This window comes from Apaloderma vittatum, unplaced genomic scaffold, assembly GCF_000703405.1.
Source record: "Apaloderma vittatum isolate BGI_N311 unplaced genomic scaffold, ASM70340v1 scaffold2253, whole genome shotgun sequence".
NCBI lineage: Eukaryota > Metazoa > Chordata > Aves > Trogoniformes > Trogonidae > Apaloderma > Apaloderma vittatum.
The window spans coordinates 26,283-43,234 of record NW_009707303.1 but is presented as its reverse complement, the minus strand read 5'-3'; the positions used below and the strand labels follow the sequence as shown (position 1 = coordinate 43,234).

The following is a 16,952-nucleotide window of genomic DNA, read 5'->3' as shown; positions in this document are numbered from 1 at the left end:
CAGATAAATTTTATGGGCATATGAGTGTCTGAAGATACAAGTGTTCCATTTATTACTCAGAAAAATGTTATGAATTGTTCAGTATTTTATAGGTTTTGCTAGGAATACTGTCTTTTGTCATGCTTTTCTAGGATTTTGTGTTCTTGAAAGCTTCAGATACAATCTTCTTTGTTTCCTCAATGCATCCACCTTTTTAAAATTTTACTAGAATTTCAGGAGTAAACAACATTTTTCCTATTCTCATCAGCTAAGTTTTTCTTTTTCCGACTTAGATGCATTTATTTAACAAGTTTGTGCATTTCTAAAGTTATTAGATAACAAAAAATAGAGAACAACTAAACCATTGGGAATGGTGAACATAAGAATAACAGAGATTTACAATTACATATTAAAACCATGTGGAACTAGGGATAGTTCAGACTTACTCGTAGTAAAAGTATTAAATCTTAAAGGCTCCTAAATATGAAGAAAAAGATTTCTAGAAAGTCAGTAACTAAGTGAAGCTGGAGTGTTGTTTGTTTTTTAATCCAAAACAAGATGAGGCACATCTTAGATTTTGACGAAATTGGTAAAAAGAGAGGGAGGTTGGGCTGAATATCCCAAATAAGTTCTGAAGAATATCCAGTATATGTTCTGAGGAAGAAATTAATGATTTTAAATTACAAAGTTGCTTGCCATGGTTTAGTACTGGTAGTTGTACTTAAAAGTGTTGCAGTTCATAATATGAGCCTCTGAACATAATAAAGTTACAGATCAAGGTTCAGTGTAAATAAGTTGCTCATAGATTTAGAGTGAATCTCTTTGTGTATACTTCTGTGAGACTGAAAACCAATAATCTGTTTTTAATTAGTCCGTTTTAGTATTATCCAGTGGAGTTAGTACAGCACCACGAGAAGAAGATAAGTTATTTACAGAAGAAGATACTTTGTAAGTACCATCATGTATCTTTGCTTTCATTGCCCAAACTCTGAAGTGCTTTGCGGTACTGGAGCAGGCGGTGTCTTAGAAACACCAAGTCTGGGTTAAACTCTGAGTGGTTTTGATGGGAGCTTCTATGGGGCCGTTCCTGCTCTGCCTGTGGGACAGGCTGGAGGGGTATTGGGATTTTAAAGATCTTAACGATGCAGAAAGTAACTGACTGGTGGCCAGGCTGCAGCCCTCTTACAGCTTCTAGGCCAAAAGCGTTTCTTCCAGGTAAGATCTGACTTGCTTTGTATTTCATGCAAACGGGGCAAGAAAGTAGGTGCTCAGTTTATAAGTGCTCCATTGGTCAGAACGAGACTTTGCCATCCGTGCTGCGTCAAGCAGGCTGTGATGTCGAATTGAGGTGGCTGTAGCGCAGCGTTCAGAGTTTGAGTGTTCATCAGGAGTCAAACTTCTGTGTTCTGAGTCCATTTTTACTCTGGTGTGCAGATGTGAAAGCTGCTAGCTAGAGCCAGGCCTTGTTACTATTAGCTCAGTGGCAGGGCAGTTAGTAAGTTTAGTGTTTTTTGGGGGTAGTGCTTCTTCTGCTTGTTAAAAAAATGGTTGTTATTGGGGTATATTTTTAGCACTGTGTAATTGCCATACAGAATGCTGTTTTCAATATATGTTTCAATATATATATATATCTGTTTTCAATATATGTTTCAATACAGTTATTTTCAGAGATAAGAATTGTTCACATGCACTATTGATTTATTTTTTCTTCTTTTTTTTTATGCTACAGAGATTTTACAAATTCTTATGAACCATTTGTAATCCCAGAATATCTTAGAGGACAACTAGAGGAATTTGAAGCTCTCCGTGACATTTCAGATAATAATAGTTATCAAAGATTTTTGGATAATAACCTAGATCAAACCTGTGAAAGCTTATATGAGTACGTTTACTCTTTTGTGCTTAGCAGTTTAAAGGGTTTAATATGACTTCATGATTTTTATAACATATTGTATTAAATATAGAATTTGAGTCCTAGCAGCCTGGTATGTGTAGGGATGTACACAGCAGTATGTACTAATGCTTTGAAATAGTTGCATATTTTTAGTAAGATGTGGACAAGCAAGAGTATTAGAGAAAACTTTCATGCTTATCTAGAACATCATCTTCTAAATGATTGTTCTTTAGAGGTTCTTTGCTTTTAAGTGCTATTGTGAAAACAGAATGTGTGAAATATGTTTTTAGAATTACATGAGAAAACTTCGATTAATATTGACAGTATTTTTTTTTCTTTTTAAAGATATTTCTCGCAGATCTTAGAAGAACACGGTCCTATGGAAATTAATAATAAATTACTAGTTGGGGAATATGAACATTTCCCTGAAGAAGCTCAACAGATTGTAGAAAACGAAGGTGGTCTGAAATCCTTTCTTCTGAAGTCCCTTCGTTTCAGTATGGTGGATAATCTTATTAGTTTAAGAGAGCACGCAGTTATTATTAAAGAAAATACAAAGAGTAATGAAACTGGATATAATAAAGAAGAAAATTATATAGCCTGTGATGTGCAAGAACATTCTTTTCAGAAAAAGCTGCAGTTAAATCCAGCTGCTAAGGAATTCAAACCGCTGTCTTATCCTAAGGAACCCTATATATCGACATCTCCTGACTTAACAGTAGCACATTATGAGGGTTCACAATATTTGCCCTGGTCTTTTTCTCCTTCGTGTAAATCAGTGCATTCTTTGCATGGTCAGAGTATTGATGCCGTAGGAAATGAGTCGTCGTTTTCAGGTGTTTTACTGAAGTCCTTTGATTCTGAAAATCCTGGTTTATTTTTGCCTCAGCCTTCCTGGGTTTGTCAATATGAAAGTGTATCGCCAGTGCCTTCTCAACTGCATCTCCTGTCAAACGTCGCTGAGCAACCTCATTATATTTGTGCTGATTATGTAGCTCATCAGGATAAGGACGAATCAGCAATTTCAGACAGAAAATACGCCTTCAGCAGTTTGATACCAACTGAAAGACAAACGGATGAAGACCCTCAACACAAACTGGAAAACTTGAATAATACATCTTATGAAGATAATTTTGCTGTTGCAAATAGTAAAAATAATGCTGAAAGTGGTATACAGGTTATTAAGACTGAAAAGGAAATCAGAGGTGTACCTCTAATGAAGAGCAATCCTCATACAAGGATGGTAGCTGTTCAGGTAAGAAAACCAAATGAAACAGTTATTTGAGAGCCTTTTGAGAGGTAAATGTCAGTGTTGAGCACTGGAAAGTGCAGCTCCATTTTTGAATGACTTCTTTATGACTTCCCAAAGGGTCAAATGTCGAATAGAGTTTCAAGAGCAAATATTCAAGGTATATTTCCAGCCACCCAAATGTACGGGATCTTAAAAATAATATTTAGCATTCTCTAGTACTTATCTCCCAAAAACAGGCCACAACTTGGAAGACACTGAGGTGTTTACCAGACTGGGAACTTCCTTAGAACTTCCAGTTTAAGTTGCTGGCACTCTCTACAGCTGCTCTTGGGTTTCATTTGTAATTATTTAAAGAGATGATCACTGAATTTTGTTCTACCTGAATTTTTTGCAGATGTTTTGACCCAGAATCAAAGGAGGGAACTGGTGACATCAGTTTCAACTTTGCTGTAGAGGTTAAGGAAAGTCCTTCTGTGTCACCGTTTTTTTTCTTGTAGTCAGTTTAGTGATTTAATTTTCAAAGTATTTGAAGATTTAGATAGTTTGTACATTCTACCAGTTGCTGGCTGATGCTTCCCTTGTGGTCTTGCAGTAGTGGCCCAGCTGCAGGGTGAGTTTAGGGGGTGAACTCTCTCACATTTCCTTTTTTCTTTCTAAAGTTTAAAAAAAAAGAAAGAAAAAAGAAAGAAAGTTTTGTCCTGCAGGCAGAGAAATGCTGAACACTTGGGAAGGGGCAGGATATGCAGCTGAACACGGGATGGGCTGAAGCATTCACTCTTTAACGGTACCCTAGAGTTAGATTAGCATACACCACTCATGAAAACACAGTTCAAGTAACCGGGAGAAAATGGTCACATCCACATTTGTCACAGAAAACATTTTGGACTAAAATGGTGGATTGTCAGAATCAGGGATGTGGCAGTTTCACACATCCATTTATGAGAGATTGCTAGAGGGGATGCTGGGGAGGAGTCTCTCATCTTCATTTGTTTCTTGTCATTAAGGGAGGAATAGCTGTGTCATAGCTGTAGCGTAGTTGTCCTTTTATTATTGCTTTCTGAATTAGAGAATGTTAACGTGGTTTTCAGAAACTTGTTCTGTGTACAAAACTGTTCTTCACTTTAAATCTTTCCTTAGCAGTTACTGAAAGTTAGTTGCCCATCAGTCTTGGCAGATAAACTTTGTCACTCGCCTGACCGGGCTTTTAAAATAGGATTTCTGTTTGATTGTTGAACACAGGAAACAAAGAGGGAATGGCAGAGGCAACAGTTTTCAGTGCAGTGAAATCTGATTAGCAGAGATCTAAAGGTCACTAAACACAGATACTCTTCTATTTGCAAAAGTGTGGTAGAGCAGGCATTTCACACTATCTGCTGTGATTTTTACTAGCTCATTAGAACTAACATCATAAACTGGATCTTTAATATATCATGTGATTAGATTTTAAAATTTAGTTCCTTCAGTAAGTCCTTGAGGACTCTGAAAGTCCTTGAGTTCAGTCCCTTCTAAGTAGAAGGCACATATGTATTAGATCTTGAGTTGAGGAGGAAACACAGCTCGGTGACTGTCAGATGCTGGTTTTGCAAGTACAGTTTTCAGACCTGTAGAACGCAGCTGCCTTTAGACTCAAATACAAATGTTTCATGGTCAGTTGAACTTGGGAGGGATCGTGACAAAACAAGTGCTGTCATTACAGATCAAAGTCCGTTTCAGAAACTCTTGCATAATTTCTTTTTACATTGTAGATAGACCTACTTCATAATGCAGTTGGATTTGTAAAAGTCTCATGTTAGGTACAAAAGCTCCAGAACAGAGCTGATCTATTAGTTGCGTATTGAAACTGGAAAGCTTTTTAATCATGATTCTTTCTATTCTAGGTAAATCGTGAAGTAGCTGATAGGGAAACTAACACTTTGCCTTTTCATCCATTTGAAATGCAACAAGTGAGTTATCTGCACATTTGTTCATATTTCTTCTGAGGAAGGTTAAAGGAATGCCTAAAAATTCAGTAGTGAAAAGATAAAGGTTGTCTGGAAATGACATATTTTAAGTTTGGGGTTTTTTTATTTTGGTTAGTTTGGTGGGGTGCATGTGTGGTTTATGGGGGAAGAGATGGGGTGGTGTTTCTGACCCCCTGCATTCTGTAATGTTCTTGGAAACTTCACATAGGCTCGCAACAACGACATTTTGGAGCTTTGTTTTGTAGCTGTTCAGATGTTGGAGTACTTTTTAGGGATGTTCAGTATTTCCTTTCCAAAAATGTTGAGTTTGATTTTTAAATATTCCATTCCCGCTCGGTCCCCATGTGTTGCCTGGTCTAGTCGAGAGGTGGTGTCCCTGCCCATGACAGGGAGGTTGGATTAAATGATCTCTGAGGTCCCTTCCAGCCTAGGCCATTCTATGATTCTGTGATTCTATTCTATGATCTGGGCATACAGAAGTCTCAGGCTGGTGTTGAAGGCAGTCTTATGTCTATACCAGGAGATGAAAGTTAGAAAACGGGGCCTTCAAATTAGTCCTATTCCATTCGTGGGCAAACATGAATATTTATTTCCTGAGCTGGACTGAAACTGTTGTTGATATACAACTTTCTCTTAAACGTTGCCCCTTTCCAGCTCCAAACCAACAAACCAAAAAAAGCACCACCCCAACCACCCTCAGTATCTTGAATCTCAACTGGCAGCAGTGTTCCTTTTTAGACTTCATGAATGTTTGATGCCCTGTTTAACAGGTATGAGATTGTTTTTTATAACTGATTTGTTTTCAGGGAGATCTTCTACGCATGGAAAAAGAACATCAGGTATTAAAGGAACAACTTACAGAAGCACAGGAAAAATACGAGCAGTTACAAAGCCGAAGCTCTGAGGAAGTCGGTGCTTTAACAGAGCTCCTAAAGAAAAGTGTTGAAGAGACTGAGGTAATGGTTTTATCCGTGTAACAGTGGCACAAACTGCCAGCGGTGGCTCGCAAGATTGCTTGTAACTGATCAACAGTATTTGTGAAACTTGACCACCAGTCCTTGTTGCTGTGAAGTCTAACTTGGCCAACCTCACGATATTCTTCCTTTGAACCACTGAAACACATAGGACAGTGGTTGCTTCCATCTAGTGGCTAGGTCTGGGGTTTGGTTCAGCTGCGGAACAAAAACACCCGACTGTGCTGACTGATCTGGTGGGTTTGCTAACAGGGTTTATGGCCCTGAGAACGTGTAGGAGGAAGAGGAGTACTCCCTAAACAGCACTATCAGCCTATTATCACTCTGACTGGATTAATTGTAAAGCTGTAGATGCTACAGGTTACCCATTTGTCTACATGAAAAGGAATTTTTCCATTTCAGAAAAATAATTCAGGTGAAACCAAACCTATCTCTCTGCACACCCTCTATTTAATCTTTAGTAAGATGGGGCCCTGTAGTTCATCTCAGTTTTTTGATTTTTTTTTTTTGCTTTCAATGGTGTATTGGAGTAAACTCGTACAGTGCAGCTCAGGAGCTCCCAGGTTCTACCCTTACCGTTGGCCTTGAGTAGCCTGGCAAACTTACACGTAAGGGGCGATGTAATCTCACATCTGTTTTTTCTGTATGAATGTTTTGTTAAAATGTGAGTTTAAAAAACTTTGAGCTGAAAGCTTGGCTATGTGCAGGGTTGATGGACTTCTCCCTGGCCGTGGTACGTACTTCTTAAAAAATATTTTTTCTTATATTTCTCAGTGATGCCATGATGCTACCTCGGAGATTTTTAAAGTGTTTACGGCAGCTATGACATTTGCTGCTGGCTTGCTCTGTTCTGAATTGTTACTTCCCAGTTTTTTGTACTGGTGCAGCACCATCAGTACCGATTTTGAGCTGGATTTGAAGTTAGATTTCAGTATGTATTTGCACCTGACACTGTGGAAGTGGGTTTCTTTTATCTAGTAAAACTCTTGTTACTGTAATTTTCACTGGCTTAGCTTTTGATCGTAAGTGTCAGCAATCTGCTCTAACTTGCATTTGGATAAAATAGTATTTTCAGAAATAAAGTGTTTCTTATTTTTGCCTTTTAGGTATCAAAAAATGAACTGGAATGGTTTCATCAAGACTTAGAAATGCAAGTGAAAAAATGGCAACAGGAGAAGAAAGAAAATAAAGAGAACTTAAAAGCACTAAGGAACACAGCTAAAAAGCATACAGATGCCAATGATAGGTAAGATTTTTAAATATAGACTATTACTTTCCCTTTGCTTGATTTTTTTTTTTTAAAGCAGCAGTTAAGTACAGTTATTTCTGATAGACTAGGATAAGTTTCAGTATCTGCTGATTCCACGATGCTTGCAGAGTGAAAACTCAAACTGTGTCACTCTAAAGTGAGTTAAATGCAATTCATGGATTAGAGCTGCTGTTAATAGGATCTACATACACTGTTATTTAACTAAATTAACAAATATTGTTCCTTCCTGTTTGAGACCTTCCCAGGTTTTCCAAAATTCTTGACACCTGTGCTGCTTTTTCACATTCATCCTTCGTAGAATCATAGATTGTGTTGGGCTGGAAGAGACCTTTAAAGGTCGTCTAGCGGTGGGTCTGTCTTTGGAGCTGGCTGGCATTGGCTCTATCAAACCTAGGGGAAGCTTCTAACAGCTTCTTGCAGAAGCCACCCCCACGACCGAAATCTGGCCGGGCTAACCCAGTACAAATGTATAAATCCCATCATGATCCCGTGTGCAGCAAACCCAGCTCTCCTGGCAAAGGACGAGCAAGGAGCAACTTCGGTCAACTTCTGCCGTAGCCAGCATGGGATCAGGTCACTGACACGCTGGAAAATAAACCACCTGTGATTTTGATGAAGCATTCTCAGTAGCTTTTCCCTAAACATTCTCAGAACTTTAGAAGGCTTTAAGTAACCTCATCCTTGACTGTGTAACCAGCTAGATATTTTATCAAAGTAACAGGCTAAAATACGTATATTTTGATTCATTTGCAAGTTACAGGTAAACATGTAAAGTAGCTTCTAGATTACCAATGAAACTGACTGGCTTAGCAATAATTTTTCTAATCAGATTTGACAGTTTACACTATAGTTTTAGTATTCTCTCTCAGTTTACAGACCTGAGAAGACTTCTGTCCCTGAATGCTGCTGTATTATCTTCAGTCTAAGTAGTCTGGGCCAAATCTCTCCTGAAAAATCATGAGCTTGCTTATATATTAGTTTGCTGCTTAATTAGGAATACATTTAAATGAACTTACAGTATCAAACAGTGTATAAAAGATACAGAGTGTCACTGCTGCATAGTCGTCACTATGGTTATAGAGGAACGTGTTGTGTGTTTGCTAATGAACATTTTTCAGAACAAGCTTAATAAATGTTCAATTACTCTAGGTATTTGAAGACCATCGATGAGAAGGAAAAGCAGTATAATGTCTGTTTAAATACGTATCTCGAGACAAGGTAAAACTCTTGTACCTTTCAGCACTATTTACATTTTTATTCTGATTTGTCATAATTGGAGTTGTCTGCTTCACTGTGGGTGAAGGCTTACTAAAAATAAGCATGTTAACCTGTATCTCTTATTCTCTTAGTTAATTTTACTTACCATAAGTAAATACTGTTTCCTCGTAGATGTTTAGAATAATAAAAATCTGACTTTCCAACATACTGTCATGCATTTTTCCTGATTTACATGACACTGTGCTTTAGAACACAAGTGAGAAATCGGGTGTGGTATGGACATACTGGACTGCTGCATGGAGCTCTGGATCTCTGCAACTTACAGTCCTAAATGTACATGAGATTACCTAAACATTTTCTGCAAATTTCTTATTTGCACATAGTGTAAAGTCATTTATGGATACCTTCTTTCTACATGTGATCAGGCCCAGGACGGTAACGCTTGCATGACTGCGGTAGTCAAACTTCTGAAAGCTTTTCAGGTTGCAGAGTGAAATCATAGAATCATAGAATTGTCAAGGTTGGAAGGGAACTTGAAGATTATCTAGTCCCACCCCCCCTGCCGTGGGCAGGGACATCCCCCACTAGGTCAGGCTGCCCAGAGCCCCATCCAGCCTGGCCTTAAAAACTTCCAGGGATGGGGCTTCCACCCCCTCTCTGGGCAACTTGTGCCAGTGTCTCACCACCCTCATGGGGAAGAACTTCTTCCCAACGTCCAATCTGAGCCGATCCATCTCTAGCTTCAATCCATTCCCTCTAGTCCTGTCACTACCCGACATCCTAAAAGCCCCTCACCAGCTTTCTTGTAGGCCCCTTTGAAATACTGGAAGGCCACAATAAGGTCTCCTCGGAGCCTTCTTTTCTCCAGACTGAACAGCCCCAACTCTCTCAGTCTGCCTTCACAGGAGAGGTGCTCCAGCCCTCTGATCATCCTCGTGGCCCTTCTCTGGACACGCTCCAGCACGTCCATGTCCTTCTTGTAGTAGGGGCTCCAGAATTGGAGGCAGTGCTCCAGGTGAGGTCTCACCAGGGTGGAGTAGAGGGGGAAATCCCAAGGTCCTGCCTGTGGGGGCAGCAGCACAGCTGCACCAGTGCATGAGCTGTGCAATATGAAGGGAGATGTGTGGTTCTGAAGAAGGGAGAACAGCTGTAGAAAACCTAAAATGCTGTAAATACTACTCCATTGTAAATGTTACTCAAATATTTAACCTCTTTTTATTTCACAGTAATAAACTTGCTAATGAGAAAGGAAAATTGGAAGAGCGTATAAAGAAGAGTCAAGATAATTACCAAGAGTGTGTGAAAAGAGCTATTAAAGCAGAGGTAGAAACAAAACAAAAATTTACAACACTTTTGCTAGAGCTTGGGTCATTTGTGCTGACTGTAGTTGGGGAAGATGACTAGTGAAGCCTTGTCTAACAATGAACTTTTTAAATCGCATCTAAACTTTTCATAACCATGTATCAAAAATGCTGTATCAAACATTGATGAGTGCTGCTCATGATGGGGCAATATTGTATTGCCCCAAACAAAATTAAACTGGTAACTGAGTTTCATACTTACCTTTATCATGAATATAAATGAACATATAGGTCTTTATTAGGTAGAATGAGAATGCAACAACCAATTCGCGTATTTTTCTGCACGGAGGTCTGATACAGATCAGGATTTTTTTTTAAATAGTGTGTTTTCTACTGGAAATGCTTTGAATATTATGAACAATTCTCCCTTCTTAAGAAGGGTTTGAAGGAAGGCTCTTTTATCTGCTGTGGGCTTTTTGTTGGGCCACGTGAGTTCTTTAAATGCTGTGCAACAGCATTTAAAAGGCTGCCTTAATCACTTGAAGTAAGTGTATGTGCATATATTAATAATTTTCATCTGTCTATGGGATAAGTTCAATATGGAACATTTATGGAAACTTTCTACTATCAGTGGAAGTGAATGTAGGTATTTTTATTCTCCCAAAGGCATGCTAGGGCTCTTAATTCCACTTGGAATTCCTCTCCATAGGAACTGCACGTGTGTTGTACCCTGTGTCACCAAACTGTTGTTTCAGATGCTTATTAAAATCTGTTCTGAGGTTTTTATTCCTTGTGGTACAGCAGTGCCTTTACTTTTTTATTTTATTTTTTTTAACAGTTCTGTTTTGTTACAGATATCGGCACTCAAAAACTGGAAGGAAACAGAAGTCTGCAGGCTAAATGGTGCAGTTGCCAATGCAGAAGCAAATCTCAAGATGCTGAAGTTGCTGAGCAGGTATGGAGAGTTTACACCAGAAATTTCAGTATTACCAGTTGCTAAATACAAGTAACTCCTGAATGTTTAATCAGGATTATTTAACTAGACAAGTCAGTTTTGCTCACAAAGGGATGAGAGCCTGAAAGGTGCATAGAAGGAAATAGTCAAACGCAGCTTCCCTGAAGCTGAATTTCTTATTAAACTACCAAGATGTGTGATACTTACGCAGGAGCAAGTTTCTTACCTTATTCTTTCTTAGCCAGGAAAGATCGGGCTACTGGGAGCATCCCAGTTACTCCTGCAGAGTATCACTGGGAAGAGGCTGCCATGTGAATAGAAAAGAGTGCAAACAAAACTGCTGGCCCTGCAGCTACATTGTTTTCTTCCTTACAAGGAACAAATTTAGCCTTGGTGTTACCTTTTTAAAAACCTAGGGCGCATTCCCATTCCCTGTTCCTACGTTGCTGCAAAAACCTAATTTGAGTAGTCCTCTTCTAAGATCAGGTAGGATCTAAGTACCGGTAATTTAACTAATTTTAAACTAATATTGCTTGAAATCTCTTTTAACTGTGATTAGTTGGTAGGGGAGGGAACTGTTGTACAAAAACGACAGGTTTTAAACAAAAGTAATGGGAATGTTGGACTTTAACTGAAAATCTTGAATACTTCAGCAGCTCAGTTTCAGCAGCACCTAAGTTGAAGCCAGAGATTGATTCCTGGGAAATGTTTATTTCCGATGTAAAGAAACAACTGGAAAAAGTAGAGGTAAGCCATAATTTCTCTTAGCAAGCTTTAAGCTGAACTTCACAAATTAAGCCAGAATAAATACCTTAAATAATTTTGCATCCCTTTTATTAAAACATCAGTAGCTTGTCCTCCAAATACTGAACTGCATTTAATTGCAAGAGAAGGATAGTTTTAAGTCTAGATTAAGTATAGTTATAATAAATATCTTAACGAATATCTTCAATTTTATAAAGGCAAACATTTGTCCTTTATACACCTGCTTCAAATTCCACATTAACAAGTGTAGTCTCTTGTTTTCTTTATATTTTTTGAACCTTAGAAGTCCGTGCAAGTTCTTTAGAAACAGAAAACTCTTTAGAAAGTTAAGATGTAAAATACCTAGGCTGAGTTTTGAGAACTAGGAAGGGTTTCCCAATCCCTTTCAAGCATCATTGCAAACATTGAAATATTACTGTAGCAAATGGTGGCCTTGCATCTCCTTTTGACCGGCCTGGTACATTTGGTGTTTTTGCGAACAAGTAGTTGCGTTAATACCATCTTAAATAAAGAGCGAGCTTTTAGTCAGTCTGATGTGGAGAGTAATTTGTTTTCCTTCTGCAGGCTGAGTATGAAGAAAAAATTCAGATGGTGAAAAATGGTGTACGGAACTGCCTTGTTAAAATGGAAACTGTGGATCTTCCTTCTCCTCCCAGCATCTTAGTATGTATCATACATTTGATAGCAGCTTGTCAAGAAGTTCTTTAAGTTTGCATCGGCACAGCTACCTGTTACAGAATGTGTCCATAAGAACTTGAATCTGTAGGCTTGAACACAAAGTCATCTGGCTCTCCAGATGTCCAGGTAATGTTCAAAAGGAAAAGGTGGCTGCAGGTGAGCATGGTGAAGTCCAGTGAGAATCACATTCGCAAGTCCTTTGAGAAGCTTAAGCTGATTGAAGTTAACTTTAAAATGCTTCATGTTCTGTCTAAATTGGGGACTAGTGTTTTTGAATGTTGTGACTTTCCTGCAGCACCAAAATCCATAGGGACAAGGGCCCATTATGCCAACGTGTGTAACCGATGACAAATACCAAAATCAACTTTCAGTCGTCTGTGATATGAACTAGATGGAGCATAGCCATTTCTAGAAATGCATCTCTACTACACTCCAGATAAACAGTCTGTAAGAACATTTTCTCATGGGCCAGCAGTTCCACAAATGCTTTCCTCAGATCATACCAGTTAGTTCTGAATGCTGTGGTTGTGCCGGGTACAAGGATGTCAGAGCTCCATCAGCTGTTGATCAGGGCTCTGCTGGGGAGAGGCACGGCAGTGACCAAATGCTTGCAGTGCCAGCGCTGCAAACTGCCTGTGCACTGCCCCGCGCTGGTGGGAAAACTGAAACCAGGCCACAGAGCTGCTGCTTGGTCCTGAAAGACAAATTGCATTCAGAAACCACTGGACTTGCAACGGTTTGGAATAAGGAAGAAAGGGTTCAGTCATCTCTCAAAACAGAGGAGATAAGTGACTCAGTAAGCAAAATGCATAGTTGCACGCACAGAGGAAATCCCTGAACTCATTGAAGATGCCACACAACTTGCACAAGTAGTAGTTACACCTACGCTCTCCTGCATGACTTTTCTTCCTCACTTTTTTTTAGGTGTCTCCATTCCAGTTATTGGCACAGAGCTCTTAAGAATCTGTAGATAATTTAGTTGCCATCCTCAGGGTTGACTGGTTGGGAAAGGGTGACTTTTGAGCCTCTTGTTCTGCATTTGGTCTCTATTTTTACTGCAGTAATACAGGAACAACCTTTTAGAAGAGAGGACTTGAATAGGCTAATACCGAGTCCAGATGAAAAACTTGATGAAATCCCCTTTTCTCCTTGTTTAATTCTATTGGTTAATTAATTCATTGGTTAATTAATTTTACCTTCACAGAGAAGGTAAAATACTGCTTCAGAAAGGTAGTAAAATAAAGAACACAAAACAAGAAACAGCAGGTTGGACTATGAAGAAATGTTGAATTTTAGTTCCGTGTGTTAGCAAGCCACCTTCCCAGAGTAGTCAAGTTCTTAAATAAATAGCAGGCACAGGGTCAAACAACTAAATGTAATTTAAGGAGTTTTTTCCATTTATGAAAGAGAGTCATTAGTGCTAAAAAAGTCTTCCCAGATCATGTCAGCTCCATGTTTTTTAAGATGACTACTACAGCTGACGTGTGTTTATGTTTAAAAAAAAATTGTCTCTGGATTATATGCAGATTATACAGTCCATTAAAATCAGTTGAATTTTGTACTTTCAAACTGTTGGCACTCATTTAAAGCAGTTCTGCTTCTACCACCAACTTACAAGCTATACTGCTGTCCAGCTGTCCACTAGCCATGCATCCTTTAGCAAAACAAGAATAAGTTAAAGGAACAGTTTGCAGATGTGCTGTCCTATTCAACTCTCTTTTGGACTGGTTCTCTATATGTAGCACCTGTTAAAGAGCACCTTTGTGCAAGATTTTTGCCTAGGTAAAGCAAGTTAAGATAAATTGAGTGACCTTCCAGTTCCTTAGTTTGACCAAATGTGTCGTAGTTCATGCTGCAAATGTTTGAGAGTGCTCCTCAATTTATTCTGATTGCTCTTTTTCCTGTGAAATCTGTTTATTTCCTGGACAAAACAGGGTAGACCTCCCATCAGTGATCCAGCTGTTGTCATGTATTCCTCAGCATCCACGCAGCCTAGTTTACTTCCGGCGTTTTCAAGTTCTAAAGATCAAGGTCCGGCACATCCTTCATTTAATACCCACACTGGAGTTAAACCAGCACATGCAACTTCTAAGGCTTCTTCTGCAAGTGGTGGATCAGTGAAAACACACTCCAAACCTCTGGAAGGATTGTATTCTGATAAAGTTTCGGCAACTTGCCCGTCAGGGATTCCTGGAAGTAATGCTCAGAATGTCCGGCCAAACCAGAACCACCAAGGTGACTCAGCTACGCAGCTGAGGCCTTCTGGACTTCCAAACAACAAAAAGGTTTCAAAAGTTTTTGAAAATATTATCACACGTCTACAGACTATATTCCCAAACTATAGCAGGTATGTGGTTTAATGAGCATCATGTTGAGTAACAGGAGGTCTGACTATCCAGTGATGAAGTACAAAAATAATTGCCTTCTTAGTAGAAGGCTTCTATTTCATGAGAACACTAGTATTAGGAGTTCCCCTCCTTTTCGCTGAGATATTCCTCAAGAGACTAGACCTACAGTGTTGGCTTATGTGCTGTGTTGTTTTCTCCACAATTAGAGCCATTAACAAATAGGAGTATTGTTATTTTATGTTTTGGATTTTTTAATGATTAAGGTATATCCTAGTTATTGAGGGGTACTGGAAGCAGGTACTTGCTGCAGTTCATTTGAGAAATTGGTGTCCAGTAGAGGCACTGCTGCTGTCAAACATGGAAGCTTTAGTGTTCTCCAATACCATGACTGTGCTGGTGACAGCCACAGCACTGCCAACCAGTAATGACATCTATTTTTATCCCTTCAGTTCAGACATTGCCAGCTTTATAGAAGATGCTCAAAGAAGGAACGGGAATACCTTGTCAGGTTTGAGCTTCAATGAAATTCTAAGCAGAGTGATGGAACTCATTCTGGACCAGCAAGCTAAGGTACCGTGATGCATGTAGCTGCTGCCTTTCCTACTGTGCGCCTCTGACACAGGAAATGGTGCGGCACGCGCCAGAAAAGAAGAGAGAATTTCCTTTGCTGCCAAGCTAAAAAATATGAACTTGCTCCAAATCCTTTTCCAATACCTGTCCAGGCACCGACGTCAGCAGGGAGACCTGTGAAGTCAGCTTCCTCGGCTGCACCAGCAGCGAGTGGAACTCGGAATCGGGAAGTACCTGCAGAAGGAAGTGTACCCAGCCTACACATGGCAAGACCTGCACATAAAACCACCCTGAGTAAAAATCCATCTCAGCCACGGCTCCAGTCCTGGGGAAACGTCGGAGCAACACCTAAACCTAAATGGAAAAAACTAGACTCTGCAGTAAGTTCTCTGCTATCTCAACACATATGCAGTGATTGACATGTACTTCTTAGGAGACGTGGAATAGCCAAAGTATTGGTGGAAAAAATAATTTACTTATTTATTTTGTGTACAAAAGCTTAAATATACTTGGTTAAAATTAGTAACATCATTAACTTCTTCAATTTGCTGCTTAATCGTTACCAGCTTTCAAATAACTTAATGTTTGATGTACAGGCCTCCAGTGATGATCCTTGTGCAATATGCCATGATGAGCTAAGTGAAGACTCATGTGAACTAGAGTGCGGGCACTGTTTTCACAGAGAAGTAAGGATTTTTCTTCTTATCACCTAGATGCAAATATTTACGAACTCTGTTCGCTCTCTAAAAGCAACCCTCCCCACTTACCCTTCAGCACTTAAGAGAAAAGTGCAGTTTTCTTGTAAATGTTTTGTAGGCCACGACTTGCTATAGATGTGGTCTTACTGTGTCAGAGAGTTTCCAGTTTTAGATTTTAAAGTAAAACAGTAATTCATCAGAATGAATTTAAACTTATTCTTCAGAGAATAAATTTGGTAGTCAAGTCACCAATATGTTTGCAGTGTACTTCCAGAATGGGCTACTCCTGTAAAGCCCGCATTTGCTACCTGATAGCAGTTGCATGTGTAACTTCATGTAGGGACAAAGCCAGGACTGTGTTAGAATAACTTGATATTTCTGTCTGTGACTTTTTGCCGTTACCTTCTCTATTTACTGCTGATGAGTTATCATGGAATAGGTGCAAATGTAAATTGATCAGCACAGCATCAGAACTGCACAGTTTCTAACTGCAAATTTCAGTACCATAGAAGATGTTGGACTAGCAACATTAACGCACTTAAGCTGAACTCTTTATACCAGACTTTGCTCCCTCAACATCTTCCTGTTCTTGCAGTGCATTAGAACATGGCTTAAGCAACACTCAAGTACCTGCCCCATCTGCCGCGGCCATGCTCTGTTACCTGAAGACTTCCCTGAGCTTCCTGCACGGAACAGATACGCCTAAACCTTGTTTCATTTGAACATGTTACGAGATGCAAAGTGGCTGCAGGATAACCACCGTGATGAGGAAGAGGAACAGGATGGCTAGCAATAGAACTCTGGTTTTACTGAAAATGATAGTGGAACTCAGCTGGCATAGATCCATAGCTAGTAATTCAAACTGTTACAATAATGACTTCTAGTGATAATTTTGAAGCAAGAATTTTTAAGTATTCATGTGATTATTTCTGTTTGTGTATCACCGAGTTGGAATACCATGGTTCGATTCTTTCATCTCAATATATGGTTTCAATTTCCCCTCCTTGCTTAAGAGCTGATTTGTTTAAATCAGAAGTAAAGAATTTTGGTTTTTGATGAAGCAACACTGCATCTGTCCTCTGTATGTTT

At 39.2% G+C, this 16,952-nt stretch overlaps 1 protein-coding gene across 1 annotated transcript in view; it reads left to right on the top strand.

The window, feature by feature from the left end:
* TTC3 (tetratricopeptide repeat domain 3) overlaps positions 1-16,569 on the top strand; it is a gene marked incomplete at its 5' end in the record, with an annotated part of 32,646 nt that extends 16,077 nt beyond the window's left edge. Inside the window, 16 exons of the mRNA XM_009866115.1 lie at positions 851-927; positions 1,709-1,861; positions 2,219-3,128; positions 5,003-5,068; positions 5,893-6,042; positions 7,167-7,306; positions 8,480-8,548; positions 9,775-9,871; positions 10,704-10,804; positions 11,458-11,551; positions 12,134-12,234; positions 14,175-14,594; positions 15,045-15,165; positions 15,318-15,545; positions 15,762-15,851; positions 16,459-16,569. Of these exons, the coding sequence (XP_009864417.1) occupies positions 851-927; positions 1,709-1,861; positions 2,219-3,128; positions 5,003-5,068; positions 5,893-6,042; positions 7,167-7,306; positions 8,480-8,548; positions 9,775-9,871; positions 10,704-10,804; positions 11,458-11,551; positions 12,134-12,234; positions 14,175-14,594; positions 15,045-15,165; positions 15,318-15,545; positions 15,762-15,851; positions 16,459-16,569 (2,928 nt within the window). The remainder of the gene's footprint in view (positions 1-850; positions 928-1,708; positions 1,862-2,218; positions 3,129-5,002; positions 5,069-5,892; positions 6,043-7,166; positions 7,307-8,479; positions 8,549-9,774; positions 9,872-10,703; positions 10,805-11,457; positions 11,552-12,133; positions 12,235-14,174; positions 14,595-15,044; positions 15,166-15,317; positions 15,546-15,761; positions 15,852-16,458) is intronic.
* Between the last annotated feature and the right edge of the window lie 383 nt (positions 16,570-16,952).